Raw genomic sequence first — 23,282 nt, 5'->3', positions numbered from 1 at the left:
GAATGCACTTCAATTTCCAAACATCATTATGATTTGTTATCGAAAAAAGAGAAATGATTCTTTCACCACTACACAAAATCTTTGTTGTGATGATTCAAAATTTGAAAGATCCTCCACATAGAGAGCCAGATTTTCCCATCCTTATCAAGATTTCAAGAAATTAGCATGATATTTTTTGGTTGACCTAGAATTCCTACTCGGATGAGAGTTCTTCCTGGACGAGCTACCTGGTCGGAGCTTAAAATCCCGACTATGATACGAAAGAAAGGTGTCAAGAAAGTTTATCCCTAAGTTTAAGATAGAAAAATCGGAGCCATGATGTTACACTGCGATCCCCATATATATGGAGTAGGGGAACCTTCACAGGAGACAAGCCAATTCAAAAGCACAATCGCAATTTGCATCGACTACTCGCTAGACTACACACAAAGAGCCTTTGACTAGCTGTAGAAAATCTTATCTAGGCTAGCAACGACCCCCTTATAATTTGTCTTGAAGATTAATATAAGAATACATGATGTAGAGCTATTATCCTCCGGGAGATCCGAACCAGTATAAATCTCTGTCTTGTGGTGCTTGTCTCGGCAAGAGGGATTATCCCTTACTTTTATCATGTGTTAGTAAGATCAGCAGTTTAAGAATCATCACAATTTTTGTTACAGTGTCCTACAAGAAGTTTCAAAAAAAGTTGTATCCCCTACAAAATTTTCGCAATTGTAATATAACATGCACGCTTTCTCCGAATTTACTGGTTTGTGAATCAACTATCAGAAGAGCGCCTTCGTGCTTATCCAGATATCACAAAAAAACATTGCGTGCAGGGTCTATCCTGGGATGCCTTGTCAGTTGATTGCCATGCACTTACCTGGGACTCCCATTATAAGATACCATACAGATTGCTTACCCCAGTAATCCTCTCTTGCTAACTCTCAATCAACTCCATGGTGTTCCTGGAAGTACGCATTATGCATTGCGACTTCTTAACATGTTTTAACAAATTGTTATAGCCAACTAAAATTTATACACCACGCATACTTGCTGTACCATCTTTCTCTGGTAACCAGGAAGGAGTGAAGCTCGAGCATACAGAGGTAGCCATGCATGCACGCAATAGCATGACCCGTAGCCCGCGAAGCTCCCGTCGCCGCCTCACACCTTTTGTACGCACCCTGTCCTATATATAAGGATTGCGCAGTCATGCTTGTGGCACATCACCGCACGTAGGTCTCTCACGACACACAACACAAACAAGGTCACGATCAACCTCTCAAGAAGTCATTGTTACATAACAATGGCCCAGAGAAGGACCACTGTGGCGGCGCTGTTCATCGTCGCTGTCATGGCGGCGGTGCCGGTGACTGATGAGGTCTACGCCGCGATCGAGAAGGCCCGAGCCGCCGGCAACAGCACGCGCACACATTGAGCTAGCGCCTAGCAGCGCCCAACTGTTCCGTCGTCCATCACGGAACGGATGCCCATAGCCGATCATTCCAGTATAAATTCCATAGCCATGCCACAGTCCTATTAATTTTCATGCGATATGGTTGTTCTTTTCATTTTCTGTTTAATTATCATGTGAATGATTTTGGACCCCAAAAACCCCATTTTTCCCTACGTCGGATGGGGAATCAACATCCAGATTTCCTTCTACCCTTTGCCTATCTCTAATCCTAACCGTCCCCAATCCCCACCCACCCCACACAACAGCCATAACTGTGTTGATGGAAAAAGATGTCACGTCAAACATTAAGTATCTCATGTGTAATATCCGGTAAGCAGCACCCAGGATATCCTATGGTGGCACTGCGTCGTCGGACCTTCGTCGTCACCCACGCTCGGGAGGAACGTGGGTGACGACGTTCTTCTGCTCGGCAGAGGCACTTCCTCAACTCGACTGCCTGCTGGTCATATAGATCATCCAGGGCCAGCAGATAGCGAGTCATGGCCACAACGGTCGGGTCACTTTCCCGCATCCCGAGACCTTCCAAGGTCTTCATCCTGGCCATCCAAGTAGGGCGTTCTTTCACCATAGGGGGAAAGAACCTCATGGAAGTGCGTCCGACAGGCCTCTCGTAGATCTGACAAAGGTGTCGCAGGGCCTTGCGGGCGACAGCTTGATATGTGCCTTTGAACCTGAACCCTGTGGTGGACACACACCAAGGCTTCTTGTCGGGGTAGTACTCGCTTGCTCCGACATGAATTGTCACTTCGTAGCGCTTGGTGCCATACTTCTCGAATTCTCGGCCAACATACTCCGGGTGCTCCATGATTCCCAGCTTGGTCATGGCAGCGTACAACACTTTGGGAAAGCCGAAAGTGTCGAGGCAGTACTCGGTTACCCAACCAAGCTCTTCCATCTGCAGAAAAGAGGGGGAGGATCAGCGTAGTTTTAAAGAGTTTTTCAAAGGGAGGAATGAGAGCAAGAACTTTTGCAATATAGTTTTTATGAAAATACTACGTCCAGTCCTATGGTCTCGTCCTACAGCCAAGTATGGCTCTGATACCACCTGAAGCGCCCCAGGTTATCCTCGGTTCTTAAGACCTTTATTATACCAGTCACTGGATCAGTCGCTGGTATATAAGAGTTTTACAACAGATAATATCTTAGTCATACACACGAGGGGGTGGTAAGCATAAGCCACCAGCCATACAGCACTAGACAGATGTGCATTATTAGAACAGTTCATGACAGCAGAGTAAACAACGAAGGTAGCATGACTGCATGCCACTCCACAGGCAACTCGGGTGCGGACGCGACCAAGTCTACTCGTCGGCCTCACCGTCTGCTTCGGTGAAGTCCGGATCATCCTCTGAAAGCAACAGCAAGGGTGAGTACAAAAGTACTCAACAAGTCCCAACCCTTGCCCTACGGCAGGGGTACGAATACATGCATATGAGGATAACAAGAATAAGCTGTAAGGTTGTATTTTGCAGAAAGCTAAGTTTTACACATGCAGGGTTCATTTGATATAAAACAGTTCAATAATGCAATGTAACAATATTAGTAACATTAAGGGGTTTTCCAAGTTTTATTGTTGCCGGACACCCCGTCCGCAGCAACCCACGGCACCCGGCCGGACCTATATTCCAAAACAGGGCACACCTTGCCCACACACGCACAAGGGAAAACACACACACGCACGCTAGTTGCTGTGACCGAACTGTAGTTCGTCCATGACCGTGGACACGGCTATTCGAATAGGTTTACCTCTGCAGAGTTTGTACACTTTACCCACAAGCTGAGTTTAACAATATTTCACCGTCGTGAAAGATGTGACTCAACAAAGCTATTACCCACCCTAGCATCATCACACTAACCGCCTACGGGATCTAGCCAGGGGTTCTTGACCTTAGCTAGGCCTACAACCGGGTCGCCAAGCTTGCATCGCCTGCACCTGCTCCATGGTTTCCCGCTGCACACCTGCCTACAGGCGATAGTAGACTAGCTGGTGGGATTTATGCCAAGTCCTGCCCATACAGGTCGAGTGGCTGTACTAAAAGACTAGGTAGGATGTCACATCAACTCGGTTCTTAAGCGAACCAGGACGAACATCTCCACATGGAGTCTGCCATACAGACAGCACTCCGCACGAAGCTTGTCACGCGGACAGCGCCTCAACTCCCTAGGCATCCCCGAAGGAATCCTTAGTTCACCCCAGCTCTAACCCAACTCAGATGTTATCCCTACCATACCAGCATATTTAAACCATACCACACCCACACAACACCAAGCACCACGTTTTACACCTTTGAAAAACTAAACATGATTAAGGATGAAGTAACGGTACAGAGTATTATTCCTAAGCATGCTAGTACAAGGTAATCGCCTAAGTATAGGTAAAATGACTAAGACGATATTCTAGGTTTAACAAGGTTAAGCATACATGGTACAAACCAACGGCTGACTAAGCTACATTAGGTTATAACTAAGGCAACAGTTTAAAATAAGACATTTAGTAAAATAGCATGCATTATATCGGTATAAAACAGCTGCTACGGGTTGTGTTTATAAATCTGAGTTCAATATGGTCAAAGGGAGACGGATTGAGACTTGCCTTCGTCGAAGTCCTCGAGGGGGTCCTGCTCGAACTCCGGGGTTCCTGGCACCAGCTCCTCCTCCTCCTCGACGAACTCTCCGGCGTCTACGCGCGACAAACAATAGAACAAAACACAAATAAATACAAATAAAAGGGTAAATAAATTTGGAAAATATGAAAAGGGTATGAATAAATAGAGCTTGAATTTAGATGAATATTGGCGAAAGAATCGTCGAAATCGGAGTTGAAACGAAGGAGAAACGGGCTTCGGAAGATTTAATCGGAGGTAAATTCGGGAAACATAAAAACGGAATATTCTGGGAATATTCTGGGCTGGTTCTAAAAGCTTAGCTCGATCACTGAGATTTGGCTCAAATCACTTTATTATGGTGGGGCCCACTAGGAGAGATAAGGTAGAAACGTGGCCTGCTCTTTGGTCTGAGTGCCTCTCAGTAGCTCGCTGAAGACCTTTATTGTGGTGGGACCCACTAGAAAAGATAAGAACGTGCTACCTAAAGGATACGAGCAGAGCACTTCGTCTTCGTGAGGACAGCAAGACAGAGAGGAAAAGAACACAGAGGGAGAGAGAAGAACAGAGAGGGAAGAAGAAACCATGGCTGGAAAGAAAGGCAGGGGAGAGGCAGTGAGAGGGGGGTCTTGCCTTGTGAGCACGGGAGGGAGGCGGCCAAGGGGGCACAGAGCTCGGCACTGCCTTTTTATAGGCGAGGGTGAGAGGTAGAGCTTGCCGGAGAAAAGGACAGTGGCACGGACGGCCATTGTGCTCGGGTCAGCGGCGAGGACGGGCTCACCGTCCGGCGCTTTGAAGGCAGTTGCAGGCGCGGGGACAGCTCGTACGCTGGCGTGCCTGGGCGTGGAGAAGAGGCACGGGGTGGTCGGGGTCAGTAGCCGACAGCGGTTGCCCGGTGAGCTCCAGTGTACACGTGCTGGTGCTGCAGCGCTGACCAACGAAGAAGGAGGGGCGAGCGGCGACAACGGGCAATCGGAGGACGTCCGGTGGTCAGCTCTTGCCGCGCGTGGCTGTCGGTCGAGCTGCGAGATGTGACGGGCATGGCAGGGGAAAGGGCAATGGGGTATGGCGGCGGTATGGTGGATGTGTACCGACGGCAGGGAGCGAGGGAGGGGAGGATGGGCGAGGACGGTGGCCGGCGTACCTTAATGGCGGCCGTACTCGGCTTGGTTCATGCGGGAGCTGTGCGTCCGTCACCGACACGGTGCGCGGCGACCACGCAGAGAAGGAGAAGGGGGTAAGCTAGGAAAGGGCGGCACGGCAACTTGTCGGTGGCAGCAGAGGTGGGGGCTCAGCGGGGTCCACGGCGCACGCGGGAGGAAGGGAAAGAAGGAGGCGTGCTGGAAGGGAGGAGGAAAGGGGGGGGGGAAAGGATTTGGAGATGATTTTGCAAAGTTTTATTTGAATGCATTTTTGAAATTTAATTGGCCGAAAATTGGGATGTTACAAACCTACCCCACTTAGAGAGAATCTCGACCTTGAGATTCGGGGACTTCCTCAAACAGGGATGGAAACTCTTTCCTTAGGGCATCCTCTCGTTCCCAAGTTGATTCTGCTTCTGTATGCCTGCTCCACTGAACTCTGCACAAACAGACTGTTGATCCTCTGGTCTTGCGAGAGACAACATCCAAGATTTTTACTGGAACCTCTTGATATCGAAGGTCATCCTGTAGATCCAGGGTATCTTCTGTAACTTGTTCTTCTGGAACTCTCAAACACTTCTTCAGCTGAGATACATGGAAGACTTCATGAACATCTGCCAACTCTGGGGGTAGCTGTATCTTGTATGCAACTGTACCAACTTTCTGTAACACTTCATACGGTCCAATATACCGAGGAGCTAACTTTCCACGCACTCGGAACCGATGAGTTCCCCGTATTGGTGAAACTTTCAGATATACAAACTCTCCAACTTGGAAGCCTAGATCTCTTCTTCTTTTATCTGAATAACTCTTCTGACGGGACTGAGTTGCCTTTAACTTTTCTCTGATTTCTGCCACACGGTCTTCAGCTTCTTTGATAAGGGCTGGTCCCAACAGGGTACGCTCTCCAACTTCTGACCACATCAAAGGTGTTCTGTATTTTCTGCCATACAGAGCTTCAAAAGGTGACATCTTCAAACTAGCCTGATAGCTGTTATTGTAGGAGAACTCTGCATAAGCTAGACTTGCTTTCCAATCCTTTCCATAGGTTAAAACACAAGCTCTCAACATATCTTCAAGGATTTGATTGACTCTTTCTGTCTGACCATCTGTTTGAGGATGATAAGCGGTACTGAAGTCCAGCTTAGTTCCCAAAGCTGTGTGTAAACTCTTCCAGAACCTTGAGGTAAACTGGGTACCTCTATCAGATACTATTCTGCTAGGAACACCATGTAGCTTTACTATGTTATCGATGTATAGCTGAGCTAACTTATCTCCACCATAGTTGGTTCGTACAGGTATAAAGTGAGCTACTTTGGTGAGACGGTCCACTATAACCCATACAGAGGTATTTCCTTTCTTGGTTTTAGGGAGACCAACTATGAAATCCATGCCTATCTCATCCCATTTTCATACTGGAATAGGCAAAGGCTGAAGTAGGCCAGCAGGTTTCTGATGCTCTGCCTTGACTCTCTAACAGATGTCACACTGGGCAACAAACTTGGCTATATCTGCCTTCATTCCATTCCACCAATACCTCTTTTTCAGGTCCATGTACATTTTGGTGGCACCTGGGTGAATGAAATATGCTGAGTTATGAGCCTCATCCAGGATTACTTCCCGGAAATTTCCTTCTTGGGGAACACAGAGCCTATCTTTATGCCACAAAACTCCTTCATCAACTCTAAAGTTTGGAGCTTTATCTTCACCAGTGTTCCTATTGATCTTCATTAACTCTCGATTTTTTTGCTGAGCTTGCTTGACTTGATCTTCTAAGGTGGGTTGTACACTCAAGTTATGGAGATGAGATTGAGGTATTATCTGCAGGTTGAGCTTCTGTAACTCTGACCGCAGTGGGGCACTTCGGGCCTCTAGGTGATTATTGTAAACTTTCCAGCTCAAAGCATCTGCCACAACATTTGCTTTGCCTGGATGATAAAGGATTTCCAGATTATAATCCTTAATCAACTCCAACCATCTTCTCTGTCTCAAGTTCAAGTCAGGTTGGGTGAAGATATACTTCAGACTCTTATGATCTGTATAGATCTCACACTTGTTTCCAATTAGATAATGTCTCCAGATCTTGAGAGCATGGACAACTGCTGCTAACTCTAGATCATGGGTCGGGTAGTTCTGTTCATTGGGTTTGAGCTGCCGAGAGGCATAAGCTACTACCTTGCCACTCTGCATAAGCACACATCCTAGGCCTCGCCTAGATGCATCACAGTATACCACAAAGTCCTGATGGATATCTGGTAAGACAGGCACTGGGGCGGTCGTCAGCCTTTCTCTTAACTCTTGAAAACTTTTCTCACATGCCTGCGTCCATTCAAACTTCTTATCTTTCTTAAGCAGCTCTGTCATTGGTCTTGCTATCTTGGAGAATCCTTCAATGAACCGGCAGTAATAACCCGCCAATCCAAGAAAGCTTCTGATCTCGATCGCATTGGTTGGCTGAGACCAGTTGGCAACTGCTTCTACTTTTTCAGGATCCACTGCAACTCCTTCTGCTGTTAACACATGCCCAAGGAAGGCAACTTTCTCAAGCCAAAACTCACATTTGCTGAACTTAGCATACAACTTATGTGCTCTGAGCTTTTCCAAAACCACTCTCAGATGCTGCTCGTGCTCTTGGGTACTCTTAGAGTAAATCAATATGTCGTCAATGAAGACTACGACAAATTGATCCAACTCTTCCATGAACACCTTATTCATAAGGTTCATGAAGTATGCTGGTGTATTGGTTAGACCAAAAGGCATAACTGTGAACTCATACTGTCTATAACAGGTCACAAAGGCTATTTTTGATATATCTCCTTCACTTATCTTCATCTGATAATACCCTGATCTCAGGTCGATCTTGGAGAAAAACTTGGCTCCTTTCAACTGATCAAAGAGGTCATCAGTCCTTGGCAAATGATACTTGTTCTTGATGGTTACTTCATTTAAGGATCTGTAATCCACACATAACCTTTGACTGCCATCTTTCTTCTTAACAAAGAGAACTGGTGATCCCCAGGGTGATGAACTGGGTCTGATGTATTCTTTCTGCTGAAGTTCTCTCAACTGTTCTTTCAGCTTTGCTAGCTCTCCGGCTGCCATACGGTATGGTCTCTTTGCTATGGGGCTGTTCCGGGGAGGAGGTCAATGATGAACTCAACATCCCGGTCTGGTGGCATACCCGGTAACTCATCAGAGAAAACATCCGGATATTCATCCACTACTGGCACTTCTTCAAGGCTCTTGGCCTCTAAGCTATACACTATGGGATTAGGTTTACACCCAAGTGTATGACAAGTTACTTGTGTCCCTTCATGATTTGTTAGGGTCACTGCTCTAGCTGCACAGGCTATGGTGCCATCATGCTGGGTTAACCAGTCCATTCCAAGGATTACATCTATCCCTTTGGACTTAAGCACCACTAGGTTTGCTAGAAAAACTACCCCACTTATAGATATCCTTACCCGCGAGCATCCCAGCTAACAGATAATGTCGGCTCCGGGTGATCTAGTTACTAGGGGGTCTTTAAGCAGTACTGTAGGTAGATTATGCTTTTTCACAAAACTTGATGATATGAAAGAATGTGATGCTCTAGAATCAAACAGTACTGATGCAAGAATTGATTCCACAAGGAACTCACCGAGCACAACTCCTGGTGCAGCTTGGGCTTCCTGGGCGTGGATGTGGTTGACTCTAGCACGCCCGAAGGTCTGCTGTGACCTTGCCTGCTGGTTAGGAGCATGAGAGGCTCCACGATTGGCCCCAGACATTGCCGGTCGGGGTCCATTGATTGTGTTGGACTGCACTGACACTGCTTGCTTTGCCTTGTGGGGACAGTTGGCTATAAAGTGACCAGTTTCACCACAGTTGAAACAGGCCTTGCTGGTGTTGAACACCTGACTGCCACTGTTCTACTGACTCTTGCCGTAACTCTGGCTGCAGTATGACGATTTCTGCTGCTGAGAGGAGGAGGCCTGAGTTCTGAACTGCATGGTGGATTGAGGCTTCTGACCAGAGTAGACTGGGCGCTTGAACTTCTGAGATTTGTCTTGCTGCTGGGCCCTGAGAGCTACAAACTTGCGCTTCTTGTCTTGACTTAGTTCTTTGTTGGCTTCTTCAGCTAAGATTGTCATGTTGATGAGGGTGTTGAACTCTGGGTATAAGTGAGGTGTCATTTGTGCCTTCAGGTTGCTTTCTAAACCCTTCTTGAACATGTTCTGCTTCTTCTTATCGGTGGAGACTTCTTCTGGTGCATAGCGGGACAACTCAATAAACTTCCTGTGATACTCATTAACGGTCATGCTGCCTTGCTTCAAGTTCCTGAACTCATCTGCCTTAAACTGCATGGTTCCCTCCGGTACATGATACCGACGGAACTCCTCGACGAACTCTCTCCAAGTGATTGCTGCAGCATCTTCAGTAGCTTCGCAGTAGTTCTCCCACCAAGCCAAAGCTGTGCCGGACAGCTGATGGGAGGCAAGGAGAACTCTGTCTCTGCCCACATAGTTGATTGCATCCAGCTTCCTCTGAATGTTCCTTAACCAATCATCAGCATCCATTGGATTCTCAGATCCTGCAAAGGTTGGGGGCTTGATTCTGACAAATTCTGCCATCTTGTTTGGAAGTCCTTGGGGCTGATGACGGGGCTGGTTTAAACCTTCTGCTAAAGCTATCAACAGATGGGTTTGTTGTGCCATCACTGCTGCCAAGTCAGGGATTGGTGGGTTTGGCAGACTTTGACTTTGATGATTTTCCTCTTGATTTTCTGATTCACTCTCGCCATGCTAGCTCAAGTTATCTGCCACATTGTTGCTTGGCCGCTGCTGGTTGTTGCTTAGCTGCTTCTGGTTTCCAGTGTTCCTCGTGTTTACCATCTGTTTGAGGAGAGAGGAAAAAGCATAAGCTGAGAGCAGATACTAAGGTTGTTTTGTTTTAAAACAAATTGCTTTTAAAGATCACAAGACCAAGGTCTTGCTTAGCACACAAAGAAAAACACACTCAAGGGCAAACAACCATGGCACAAACTTGATTTATATAAAGGGGGCGGGGTACAGGTTACAACACTAGCGGGGACTACACGAACTACTCCATGACACATAAGGGGATACAAAAGCAGGAGGGGTACAAAAGCATGACTCATGCTAGACTCGGACCAAAAGGCTTCATCCTACTTCCTCCGGAGCTCTAAGCTTCAGAGGGGCCGGTGACGTCGTCACTCTCCTTGGGAGGAGGGAGAGGGAGAGGGTCTTCTGGTGGAGTGAGGGGAGTGTACTCGTCTTCATCCGATATGCTGGGGGACCTCTGAGTCAGGGGGAGGGGTGCTTCTTCTTCTTCTTCATGGGGTGAGGGTAGTGGTGGTGCTGGAACATGCTCCGCAAACTTCCTCTTGAGGCTTCCCATGGGACAGACTGGGGTTCCTTCAAGCACTAGGCGTCTTTCCTGACCAGGGAGATGGAGAACCTTGCTTCTGGCATGACCAGTAAGATAGGCATCACTGATCAGGCGGTTGTGGCGATCTTCGGCGGCCTTTGCTGCTTCCTCCATTGCGACGATGGGGCTTTCGGCTTCTGCAGCCTGGGCCTTGGCTTCTGCGAGCTGGACGCGCAGGGCACTTGCGAGGGTCTCATCTTCTTCTGCTCGGCAGAGGCACTTCCTCAACTCGACTGCCTGCTGGTCATATAGATCATCCAGGGCCAGCAGATAGCGAGTCATGGCCACAACGGTCGGGTCACTTTCCCGCATCCTGAGACCTTCCAAGGTCTTCATCCTGGCCATCCAAGTAGGGCGTTCTTTCACCATAGGGGGAAAGAACCTCATGGAAGTGCGTCCGACAGGCCTCTCGTAGATCTGACAAAGGTGTCGCAGGGCCTTGCGGGCGACAGCTTGATATGTGCCTTTGAACCTGAACCCTGTGGTGGACACACACCAAGGCTTCTTGTCGGGGTAGTACTCGCTTGCTCCGACATGAATTGTCACTTCGTAGCGCTTGGTGCCATACTTCTCGAATTCTCGGCCAACATACTCCGGGTGCTCCATGATTCCCAGCTTGGTCATGGCAGCGTACAACACTTTGGGAAAGCCGAAAGTGTCGAGGCAGTACTCGGTTACCCAACCAAGCTCTTCCATCTGCAGAAAAGAGGGGGAGGATCAGCGTAGTTTTAAAGAGTTTTTCAAAGGGAGGAATGAGAGCAAGAACTTTTGCAATATAGTTTTTATGAAAATACTACGTCCAGTCCTATGGTCTCGTCCTACAGCCAAGTATGGCTCTGATACCACCTGAAGCGCCCCAGGTTATCCTCGGTTCTTAAGACCTTTATTATACCAGTCACTGGATCAGTCGCTGGTATATAAGAGTTTTACAACAGATAATATCTTAGTCATACACACGAGGAGGTGGTAAGCATAAGCCACCAGCCATACAGCACTAGACAGATGTGCATTATTAGAACAGTTCACGACAGTAGAGTAAACAGCGAAGGTAGCATGACTGCATGCCACTCCACAGGCAACTCGGGTGCGGACGCGACCAAACCTACTCGTCGGCCTCACCGTCTGCTTCGGTGAAGTCCGGATCGTCCTCTGAAAGCAACAGCAAGGGTGAGTACAAAAGTACTCAACAAGTCCCAACCTTTGCCCTACGGCAGGGGTACGAATACATGCATATGAGGATAACAAGAATAAGCTGTAAGGTTGTATTTTGCAGAAAGCTAAGTTTTACACATGCAGGGTTCATTTGATATAAAACAGTTCAATAATGCAATGTAACAATATTAGTAACATTAAGGGGTTTTCCAAGTTTTATTGTTGCCGGACACCCCGTCCGCAGCAACCCACGGCACCCGGCCGGACCTATATTCCAAAACAGGGCATACCTTGCCCACACACGCACAAGGGAAAACACACACACGCACGCTAGTTGCTGTGACCGAACCGTAGTTCGTCCATGACCGTGGACACGGCTATTCGAATAGGTTTACCTCTGCAGAGTTTGTACACTTTACCCACAAGCTGAGTTTAACAATATTTCACCGTCGTGAAAGATGTGACTCAACAAAGCCATTACCCACCCTAGCATCATCACACTAACCGCCTACGGGATCTAGCCAGGGGTTCTTGACCTTAGCTAGGCCTACAACCGGGTCACCAAGCTTGCATCGCCTGCACCTGCTCCATGGTTTCCCACTGCACACCTGCCTACAGGCGATAGTAGACTAGCTGGTGGGATTTATGCTAAGTCTTGCTCATACAGGTCGAGTGGCTGTAGTAAAATACTAGGTAGGATGTCACATCAACTCGGTCCTTAAGCGAACCAGGGCGAACATCTCCACATGGAGTCTGCCATACAGACAGCACTCCGCACGAAGCCTGTCACGCGGACAGCGCCTCAACTCCCTAGGCATCCCCGAAGGAATCCTTAGTTCACCCCAGCTCTAACCCAACTCAGATGTTATCCCTACCATACCAGCATGTTTAAACCATACCACACCCACACAACACCAAGCACCACGTTTTACACCTTTGAAAAACTAAACATGATTAAGGATGAAGTAACGGTACAGAGTATTATTCCTAAGCATGCTAGTACAAGGTAATCGCCTAAGTATAGGTAAAATGACTAAGACGATATCCTAGGTTTAACAAGGTTAAGCATACATGGTACAAACCAACGGCTGACTAAGCTACATTAGGTTATAACTAAGGCAACAGTTTAAAATAAGACATTTAGTAAAATAGCATGCATTATATCGGTATAAAACAGCTGCTACGGGTTGTGTTTATAAATCTGAGTTCAATATGGTCAAAGGGAGACGGATTGAGACTTGCCTTCGTCGAAGTCCTCGAGGGGGTCCTGCTCGAACTCCGGGGTTCCTGGCACCAGCTCCTCCTCCTCCTCGACGAACTCTCCGGCGTCTACGCGCGACAAACAATAGAACAAAACACAAATAAATACAAATAAAAGGGTAAATAAATTTGGAAAATATTAAAAGGGTATGAATAAATAGAGCTTGAATTTAGATGAATATTGGCGAAAGAATCGTCGAAATCGGAGTTGAAACGAAGGAGAAACGGGCTTCGGAAGATTTAATCGGAGGTAAATTCGGGAAACATAAAAACGGAATATTCTGGGAATATTCTGGGCTGGTTCTAAAAGCTTAGCTCGATCACTGAGATTTGGCTCAAATCACTTTATTATGGTGGGGCCCACTAGGAGAGATAAGGTAGAAACGTGGCCTGCTCTTTGGTCTGAGTGCCTCTCAGTAGCTCGCTGAAGACCTTTATTGTGGTGGGACCCACTAGAAAAGATAAGAACGTGCTACCTAAAGGATACGAGCAGAGCACTTCATCTTCGTGAGGACAGCAAGACAGAGAGGAAAAGAACACAGAGGGAGAGAGAAGAACGGAGAGGGAAGAAGAAACCATGGCTGGAAAGAAAGGCAGGGGAGAGGCAGTGAGAGGGGGGTCTTGCCTTGTGAGCACGGGAGGGAGGCGGCCAAGGGGGCACAGAGCTCGGCACTGCCTTTTTATAGGCGAGGGTGAGAGGTAGAGCTTGCCGGAGAAAAGGACAGTGGCACGGACGGCCATTGTGCTCGGGTCAGCGGCGAGGACGGGCTCACCGTCCGGCGCTTTGAAGGCGGTTGCAGGCGCGGGGACAGCTCGTACGCTGGCGTGCCTGGGCGTGGAGAAGAGGCACGGGGTGGTCGGGGTCAGTAGCCGACAACGGTTGCCCGGCGAGCTCCAGCGTACGCGTGGTGGTGCTGCAGCGCTGACCAACGAAGAAGGAGGGGCGAGCGGCGACAACGGGCAATCGGAGGACGTCCGGTGGTCAGCTCTTGCCGCGCGTGGCTGTCGGTCGAGCTGCGAGACGTGACGGGCATGGCAGGGGAAAGGGCAAGGGGGTATGGTGGCGGTATGGTGGATGTGTACCGGCGGCAGGGAGCGAGGGAGGGTAGGACGGGCGAGGACGGTGGCCGGCGTACCTTAATGGCGGCCGTACTCGGCTTGGTTCATGCGGGAGCTGTGCGTCCGTCGCCGACACGGTGCGCGGCGACCACGCAGAGAAGGAGAAGGGGGTAAGCTAGGCAAGGGCGGCACGGCAACTTGTCAGTGGCAGCAGAGGTGGGGGCTCAGCGGGGTCCACGGCGCACGCGGGAGGAAGGGAAAGAAGGAGGCGTGCTGGAAGGGAGGAGGAAAGGGGGGGAAAAGGATTTGGAGATGATTTTGCAAAGTTTTATTTGAATGCATTTTTGAAATTTAATTGGCTGAAAATTGGGATGTTACAGCTCGGGAGGAACCCGTCGAAGCGTGGATGGCCGGTAGCTTATCCTTGATCGTTGAGATCAAGAATATGTAGCAATATAGATTGAAAAAGAGAATTGGACCACAGAAACTAGGCAAAAGATGAAAGGTAAAGTAGATTGATTTGATCGATTAGTTGATTTCTTCAATCGGTCATGACCCTTTTATATTTAAAGGGCAGCAGGTCTTAGCCATAAGAGTAAAAGTGCATAAAGGCCTCTTAAATGGGTTTTGACTTATTGATGACAAAACGATTAAGGAACTAATATGTTTATCGAAGCTATGAACAGGTCTTAGTCTCAATTGCGAAGACTCACGATGATTGACGCCCCTCGAAAAGAAAAGAGAAGCAATGTGTAGTACTCAATAGGTTTTAAATTGTTATATCTTTAAAATTGAGTCTAGGTTAGCCGTACTATTAAGAGGGTTGCAATTGTTTGCTTTATGGTGTCTCTATGCTCAAAATAACCTTTTAGAACCAATAGTTGAGAGACATTCACTCACGGACACCAAAATTTTTTTGGTAGCGTGTACTGAGTCTGGAGTCTCCGGTGTTCACCAGATACTCTGGTACTCAGTGTGTAGGCCGGAGTCTCCGAGAAAGGCTCCGCCAGAAGAGCCTTGGTTCCGAATATTTTTAATTGTCCGGAGTCTCCGGTGCTCACCGGATACTCTGGTAGTTGGTGAATTTTTGGCCGGAATCTCCGAGGTGTGGCTTGGTTAAGCATTTATTTTTGATAAAAAAGACCAGAGTCTCCGGTGTTCACCGGATACTTCGGGAAGAAAATGTTTTTTTGCCGGAGTCTCCGAGAAAGACTCCGCCAAGGGTCGCTCGGTTAGCATTTAATTTAAATGACCGGAGTCTCCGGTGTTCACCGGATATTCCGGTACCTGGAGAGGCCGAAGAGTCCGGCAAGTCGCCCGTAGAGCACCCAATCATTGTGGAGTGCTACGGGAAGTTTGTAATCGACATCGACTTGAGTAAGAAAGTCTATCTTGATCTTTGTGGTCGCTAGAAGAGGATATGATTGGAAAAGACCTGGCTTTTTGTGAGCTCCTCAACGGAGACGTAGGCACTTCTTTGTGAGGTGGCCGAACTCCGGATAATTTCTTGTCTCATCATTTGTGCAAGTTTTTCTAGTTGTGTAGTTTTGGGATTTTTCCCATATAATTAGTTTTTGTGATCATCTTGCTATTATCTCCTGTTGTTTAGGCATTGTGCTGATAATAGAACTAGTGTTACCTTTTAGACCTTAGTTATACTTGCTTAACTTCAGTTGTTCTCGAGATCATGTATAGACCGGATAATCCAGACTAGAACGGATACTCCGGACAGACCGGAGTATCCGATCTTCACCGAAGTATGTGGCATCAGTTTAATCCGGCATCACCGAAGTTCACCCCCCTCTAGGCATCTTTAAGTACATTCAAAGAGATCAGGAGTTCTAATTCAAACCGAACAAGACTTACAAATATGATTCGGCTAGACCTACCTGATCTCCAAATTTTCTATAATTAACAGATATTTCCTATTTAACCACGTAAAATTCCTATATATATACCCGAATACGCTTTAATGTAGTTCGACCTTCTTGAATTTGATTAACTCTTCCATCTGTCCAAAGACCAACCGTAGGAACAAACTGTTCATCTGGTCATGGTACTGTTCATCTGGTCATCCATTAAGCTAATCGTCGCTGCAATAGCCACTATAAATATCAAATCTTGTCATCAATCTATGCCCCCTATTGTTTTTGGTGAAACTTGCTCACTAAAGAAATATATCATATCCCTTCTACTTTATAGTGACCATTACAGTGAACGGGGACACACGCCGGCGGCACGAGTGCTCCCAGGTCCCAGCGGGAGTGCTCTGAGAGGCCTTGCTTTCCTGAGGGGTTTAGATATTGAGATATGCCCCCCTCCCCCCTCAGTTTGTTGAGCCCACATCAGTCCATCGTCCTCCAGCCAGTTGCAGCCCAGCCGTAGCCCATGGTCCGGCCCAGTCCGTGACACTCTGCCACGGGCACGTGTCACCGTCCCGTCCGGGAGCCAATCACCGAAGCTCCATTCCATCTCCCCCAAATCTCATTCTCACTCCCCGTCCAACTCCGAGTACTACCATGGACGACGGAGCGAACCCCACCCCTCCGCCCTCCTCCTCCACCGCGGCGACAGCGGCCGCCGCCGCCGCGCAGCACCAGCAGCTCCAGCGCCAGCTATTCCTGATGCAGCAGGCGCAGGCGCAGGCCCAGGCTCAGGGGCACCCGCAGCAGCTGTCGCAGCAGGCCATGTCCCGCTTCCCCTCCAACATCGACGCCCACCTCCGCCCCCTCGGCCCGCTCCGCTTCCACCAGCAGCCCCAGTCGCAGCAGACACACTCCCAGGGGCCGTCTCCTTCTCCGTCTCCGTCTCCGTCTCAGGCATCGCCGCAGCAGCAGGCGGCCGCTGCGCAGGCCCAGGTGGCGAGGGTCCGGAGCCCCGAGGTGGAGATGGCACTGCAGGACGCCATGCGGGTCTGCAACCCGGACATTAAGACGCCCTTCCAGTCCCTCGAGGACGCCGTTAACAGGTGCGGATCGCGCCAAAGCCTGCCTCTTTCCCTTTTCGACGTCGACTCTGATCTGGATCCCGGATTGTTTACGCGGGTTCGTGGCATAGGGGAAGCGGTGCAAATTGGGTCTAGGCAGGGATTTGGAAATTCCTAGGGTTTTGAAGCGACGATTGAGGTTTGAGAGCTTGTAATAAATGCGTTATTGCGTGATGAAATGCGAATTGCTGATGGAATTTCGGGATCCCGGGCATATTTGTTCGGTCCATTGGATGCGAAATTTGGGTAGTTTTGGCTAACCGACTCGAATTGCAGGTTATTGTCGATGTGTGTGGTTCGATTCGTGTTTTTCTGCTGTTGGCTGATGAACGTTTTCAAAACTCGCTCGTTGTGTTTAGCTGTTGCCTGGTGTCAGCTCAATGGTTTTGTAAAACACTGCATTGTATCCTCATAGTATGCGTTTCTACCCTATAATGTTTTCATTGGATTAGATCATATACGTTTTAACAAAAAATCATTCTTCTATTCGCACATAATTAATAACTTTTGGTGACCTTTTAACTTTCCGATTAAATATTCATATGGAAACCTATTAATAACTTCTCCTTTTTTTAGGGGAATGAATATATTTCCTAGGGTGAAACAGAGTTACCTTTTAGTATTCAATGTCGAGATGCTATTAATCACTATACTTGAGTTACTTTTTATATTCAGTGTCGAGATGTTCCATGCATTTACACCTACCTATTATCTTTTGTACCAAACTATACCAAATGAAATCCCTTTCATTTGTGCTTCCTCTAGCACTGTAGGTGTTCAAAGTCACTGCTGGCCATTTTACTTTCTGTGCATAATAAGAGAGTGCACTCAGCGCTCTCTTTCATTTTTTGTTCTCCTTTGATTATTTGTGCTGTTGAAGTTGTTTTCCTTTTTAGCACACTTCTGTAGTAGTTGAGTGATTATTGTAGCTGATCTTTTGTTCCTACCCTGTAAGTTGTTGACGACTGGTTTATTCTAGTTTTATTATCATTTGTTCCATGCTAATATATATACTTCTTTGTTGATTTCTTGCTCTCACTGAACACATATCATTTAACCTGATAGTTGGTGTGTTTATTCAAATCTATATTGGGATTCTGAACATCATGTTACAGTTCATCTTCCAGTACAGATCGTACTCACATTTGATGATATGAATATAGTGTCTAGCCAACTAGTCGTGTGATTGAGGGCATACCTAGAACACTTTGAGTAGCTCTATATGACAAGAGTCTACGTGGTACTGCTGCTGGCGTATGGGCCTAGACAGTAGACACTGACACTTTATAGGATCTTGAATTAGCAGAACAATTAGTGCCCAGTGAATCAGTAAATATTAAAATGAAACTAAAGATGTATTTAAAGAACAATTTTGCTGTTAATTTAACCTATATATACACAGAATAGTCTATATGTGCAATGTGCTTCACTGTACTAGTAATTCTATAAATGAATCAGTAATTATACTCTTCCATTTTTATACCCTTGGCATTCATGATCCATCTGGTAAATTAGATCTGTTAGTGAGAACCATTGTTAGATTAGCAAATGGAGCATAAAGTAGAATGCCCATCACACATAATGGTATCGTGTGCTCTTGTGAATCTCAACAGAAGGGTGTTTCTTGGAGTAAACATCTAAGCACTTTTATGCCTTTCAACTTTCATGACAATACTAGTGTTACTAGTATCCTTTCGTAAGTAGTTGTTTCTCTCACTTTTTTCTTGAAGGGAGAACTATTCTTCTATGTTCTTTTGTAATCTGCTGAAGTTTGCATATCTTTCAGGAACTGAATAACGCATATGTAAATTAGTAATGGAATATAGTTCCATTGATGAGTTACTACTTAATGTTTACTCAAGGTTCAAGTTTGAGCCAAATATTTTTTTTTTCTCAGATGGAGATCTTAGTTGCTGTTGAAGCCTCCAAATATACCGTTGGCAATAAATCACCTCCATGTGAGAAAAGGTGTAATGCCTGTAAAAACAACCAAGAACAGTAATGAAATGTGGTTCCTGATGCCAACTGGCATTTAGCGGCTTGAAGCTGTTACCATTAATGAATGTGTTATGTCTTTAGGGATGCAAGTGGGTACCCAATGGGTAGTTTTGGGTCACTATTTTAGTTCAATTAAATGATTTTTAGGTCCAATGGGTAGTTCTGGGTCACTATTTAGTTCACTTTTTTGTTAAGTTAATTGGGTGGAGGTGAATCTTTAGTTCAATTAAATGAGTTTTAGGATGACCCAATGACCCAAAAAATCCAAAACTTGCATCCCTATATGCCTTGCATTGGAGAGAAATAATGCGTCTTTGTGTTGTAACATGGCTACAATATTGCATGAGTGTCACTGATCTGCCACACCTTAGAATCTTATGGTGCTGAAATTGGAGGACTGGTTGCTGCTCATTGCTCTCGCGCGTGCAAAAGTGTTGCATGGTGGTACGCACTGGAGGGAGGAATATGGGCATGAAGATAACACCATGTCATTTTTGTGAAACACATGGCACTGCTAAATATATTAACAGCTGAGGGCTCTTAATACTTGATGAAAATCGCTACTGTATATTATCACAAGACATAGATAACTGTATAATGCATTGCATTGAGAGCAGTTTATAAAGTCAAATAGTTCTCAGTTTAAGAATTTTTTTGCAAACAAAGATCTGCCATACTACACACTCATCCTTGTCTACATAATCTTGTAGACATGTACCATACCTTCCATACGACTTCATTGCAGTTTCAGTAGAATGAAATTTCAAGAAACTGTGACAGAAATCACGAATTGCAATCATGTACGTGAAAGCCCTTAATATAGAATAACATGTTCCCCTCCCACCTCTTAAACCATGATATGTTTAAGAGTAGACTCTAAATAGACATATTTTACAGACATGTATTCAGTTGCAGTTGATTTCATTGAAATATGGGGTTGCAATGTCTAGCCTATGTGGATCGTTTGATCTCTTCGTGCATTAACTTCCATATCTGAACTTACTCATATATCATCTCTTCCATTTCTGTCAAAATTAGGTTATTGCCTTACCACGTCGTTGCTGACTATGAGGCTGAAGAAGATGATAGAATCCTTTACAGCGATACAACTGGCCAGATTCCTTCTCGGCTGCAGCAATGGGATCATAACATTCTGGTGAAGATTGCTGAGTTTACGACAACTTTTGAGAAGCAAGTGTTGGCATATAATATAATGACTAAGAAAAGGGCCATTGGTGAGTTCAGATCGGAGGAGCGGCTCATGCTGGAGCAAGCTTTATTACAGGAGGAAAAGCAGGCTACGATGGAACTAAGAACAGAGATGGAGAAAGCAGGTCGTGAGGCTGCCCAAGCTAAGATGCGTATGGCAATGGCAGATCATGCTCGGGCTGAGGCCCAAGCGCACTCTGAGATGATTAATCATGGCCCTATACGGGCCAGTGCTGCTGCTTCACAAGGGGACGATGGTCCTAGTCATGGCATGGCGCAAGAACAGGGTGAAGATGGGTGGGCAAATGCTCAAAGGGATGAAGATCCATCTGAGGATTTCCTGAACGATGACAATGAATCAGAGAATGGGAACTCTGACGGGCAAGAGGACTGGCGTAGATCAAGAGAGCTTGATCTAAACTCTAGGTAAGACAGGTGAACTGGCACAGATTGAGGGAACTAGATCAAAATTCTAGGTCGAGCTAGGATTATGCACCTGCTAGTATTGTGTCTACAGTTTTCATGTTGTATGTGTTGAAGATAATTTAGCCAGTCTTTATGGCTGTAAACATGCCATTTCAAACAAACTAACTGCTCTTGTATTTGACAATATTTGCTCCTCCATTACTCACTAGGTGCCGTTTTATAATTTGTGTACGACAACCAAGACCCACCTGCAAAAGACGATGTTACTCTCATCAAAGCTTTTGTTAGATCAATTATACATCTCGGGGTGCTTATGTTTAAATGGCCTTAGAAATATACGAGTCAACTGAAGGAGAAGGGTATATCAAGTAACAATGGGTGAAAAGTTACCTCAGAAGTCAGAATCGTAAAATGACATGCATTTCGGAATATTATTTTGAAGATGACACTGCGAGCTGGACTCCCAAAGTACTCAACCAAAAACATATCGCCACGGCTCGAATAGCGAAGCGGCCCAAACTGATATGGTATTGAACCTCCTGTCGCCGGCGGTACAACCAGACGAAATAGATCTGCGTGGGTAGAAGGCCAGAAGGTATGCAGCCGAGGAAGAAACACAGGCCTGGAGTGAAGCCCTTTATCAGCTGCAGCGTCGATGATAACCAACACAGAGGTCTGACAGTGCGACCGTTGCAATTCGTACTGTTCATATAGCTGGCAGCTGCGTACTATGGAAGAAGAAGACAATGCGTCGAAGATGAAGATATATACTCAGACCTGACACAACAAAGACGTAGCATGAGCGCACACCAGATGGCATCCACAATGTATAACATATCTTAGGGTGCTAAGGCACCTCACGTCGATGATAACCAATATAGAGGTCATACCGAACGAAAATCAATAAGCAGTGATGTATCAGTACCGATTCGTAATAAGAACTAACAGTAACTACTGTCGATTCTTGATGGCTCTGTATTTTATGCGCTGGTTGAGCTTATGAACCGGCGGTAATAATTTATCGGTTATAAAAGTACCGGCAGCGATAATAAGATACCTATGATCCTATCTGTAGTAGTGTTCCATGATATTACCCCTATGTCCCTTTTTAGTGATCGATGTTTATGAGATGGGTTGTTGTTTCTAGTTTTTTTCTTTTTGAATACTGTTATTGTTCCTATTAAATGTGTTCTATAATTGTTAAAATTATGTGCTAATGTCAAAAAATATGATGTTACATCTTACCAGGATACCATAAATTTCTAAAGGAACCACTCGGTCGAAGTGCACACTGGCATGAGCGTACGTTGTGCTCATGTGCTAACTGAGCTCGGATATCAATGTCATTCAATGTGGAGATATTTGGTAGGAGGTTCTTCATGTGTCCTGGGATTGATCCTGATTTCATAGTGTGCTCCACTTTCGAGCTAATCAATTCCATTTTCTGAACTACATTGCTAATGTTATGTTTATCAACCACAGCCTTGTCACCAGGAAGAAGAGGAGCACACATGAGATATGAGAGAGATATCCCTGATCTACGTAGTAGAATCCATGTTCTATCCCTGACATTGTAATATTTAGGGATAGAACATGGATTTACAACTATGTACCGCGAACTTTGTATTAATCGTAGATGTTTACCTTTGAGAATCAAATTGCCGGCTTCGACTCTCCTTGTTTGATTAATCCACTTTTTAAAATATCTCTCGACTAGATTCACAGTTAATCATTCCTAATTTCATTTAAAAATTATACATACTTGCAAAAATTATGATTACATAATCATTCCTAATTTTATTTAAAACTAAACAAATTCAACTACCTATCACCTGTAGGAAGGGAGACATGTACCTGTTGCCCTTCCAATGGGTGCCCATTGAAAGAGCGATAGTTCACATCACCCTTCTAACAAGCAACAGGAATATAGAATTGCAAAATTTTGAAAACGGACGTAAATATTTGTAATTTTTAGATTTAAAAAAATCGGAAGGGAGGTGGAAAATGAGCTGGTAGGGTTAGGTCATATTGGCCTTAGTGTAGCCCAGGTAGGAGGGAGAGAGATTTGACCCGATTATAATAGGAAATTTCTTTTAGTCTTTCTTTTTAGAAAATAATAGAAACACCTAATAAACAGAAAAAATGAGCTCCAAAAATTCAAAGATTTTTAGGGGTTGAAAATAAATTATTTTTCAATTCATAAATAATTTTTTTATGAATTTAGTTTTAAGTTCATACATTAAATGCAGTTAATATTCTAATATGAAATAAAAACATTTTTAAAATTCAGAAATTCAGGGAAAATATTTAATAATATTGAAAATTGGAACATTACAAACTTACCCCTTAAGGTGAATCTTGTCCTCGATATTCAAGTGGCTAGCAAAGAGGTATGAATATTTTTCCTTAAGTTGATTTTTTCGTTCCCAAGTGGCTTCATAGTCGGAATGATGGCTGCACCGCACTAAACCTTCCAAAATCTGCTGCTTCTTCTTTGTTGTTCACTTATTTCAAGAATCTTGACAGGATGCTCTTGGTAAGTTAGAGCCTCTTGG

General features: G+C 45.7%; 2 protein-coding genes across 2 annotated transcripts; one reads left to right on the top strand and one right to left on the bottom strand.

Moving 5' to 3' along the window:
- Positions 1–4,029: 4,029 nt before the first annotated feature.
- LOC133906004 (uncharacterized) lies at positions 4,030–6,131 on the bottom strand. Its single transcript, XM_062347812.1, has 2 exons — positions 5,657–6,131; positions 4,030–4,142 (listed from the first exon to the last, which is right to left on the bottom strand). Exons 1-2 carry the CDS (start codon positions 6,129–6,131, stop codon positions 4,030–4,032), a joined length of 588 nt encoding a protein of 195 aa, XP_062203796.1.
- A 10,428-nt stretch (positions 6,132–16,559) lies between these two features.
- On the top strand, positions 16,560–20,925 carry LOC133906344 (mediator of RNA polymerase II transcription subunit 15-like). Its single transcript, XM_062348217.1, has 2 exons — positions 16,560–17,076; positions 20,131–20,925. The coding sequence occupies exons 1-2, from the start codon at positions 16,628–16,630 to the stop codon at positions 20,729–20,731; spliced, it is 1,050 nt and encodes a 349-aa protein (XP_062204201.1). The 5' UTR covers positions 16,560–16,627; the 3' UTR covers positions 20,732–20,925.
- The last annotated feature ends 2,357 nt before the right edge of the window (positions 20,926–23,282 follow it).

Source organism: Phragmites australis, chromosome 23, assembly GCF_958298935.1.
Source record: "Phragmites australis chromosome 23, lpPhrAust1.1, whole genome shotgun sequence".
NCBI classification, from domain to species: Eukaryota; Viridiplantae; Streptophyta; class Magnoliopsida; order Poales; family Poaceae; genus Phragmites; species Phragmites australis.
Note: the sequence above shows the minus strand (reverse complement) of the source record. Positions and strands in the feature narration are given on the sequence as shown.

Bases quoted from the DNA above. Each gene is read 5' to 3' on its own strand.
- LOC133906344 (XM_062348217.1), top strand. From the start codon at position 16,628: ATGGACGACGGAGCGAACCCCACCCCTCCGCCCTCCTCCTCCACCGCG. The intron at 17,077-20,130 runs GTGCGGATCGCG...TGTCAAAATTAG, and splicing joins CTCGAGGACGCCGTTAACAG to GTTATTGCCTTACCACGTCG.
- LOC133906004 (XM_062347812.1), bottom strand. From the start codon at position 6,131: ATGTGGTCAGAAGTTGGAGAGCGTACCCTGTTGGGACCAGCCCTTATC. The intron at 4,143-5,656 runs GTTTGTGCAGAG...TGTCGCGCGTAG, and splicing joins GACCAGAGGATCAACAGTCT to ACGCCGGAGAGTTCGTCGAG.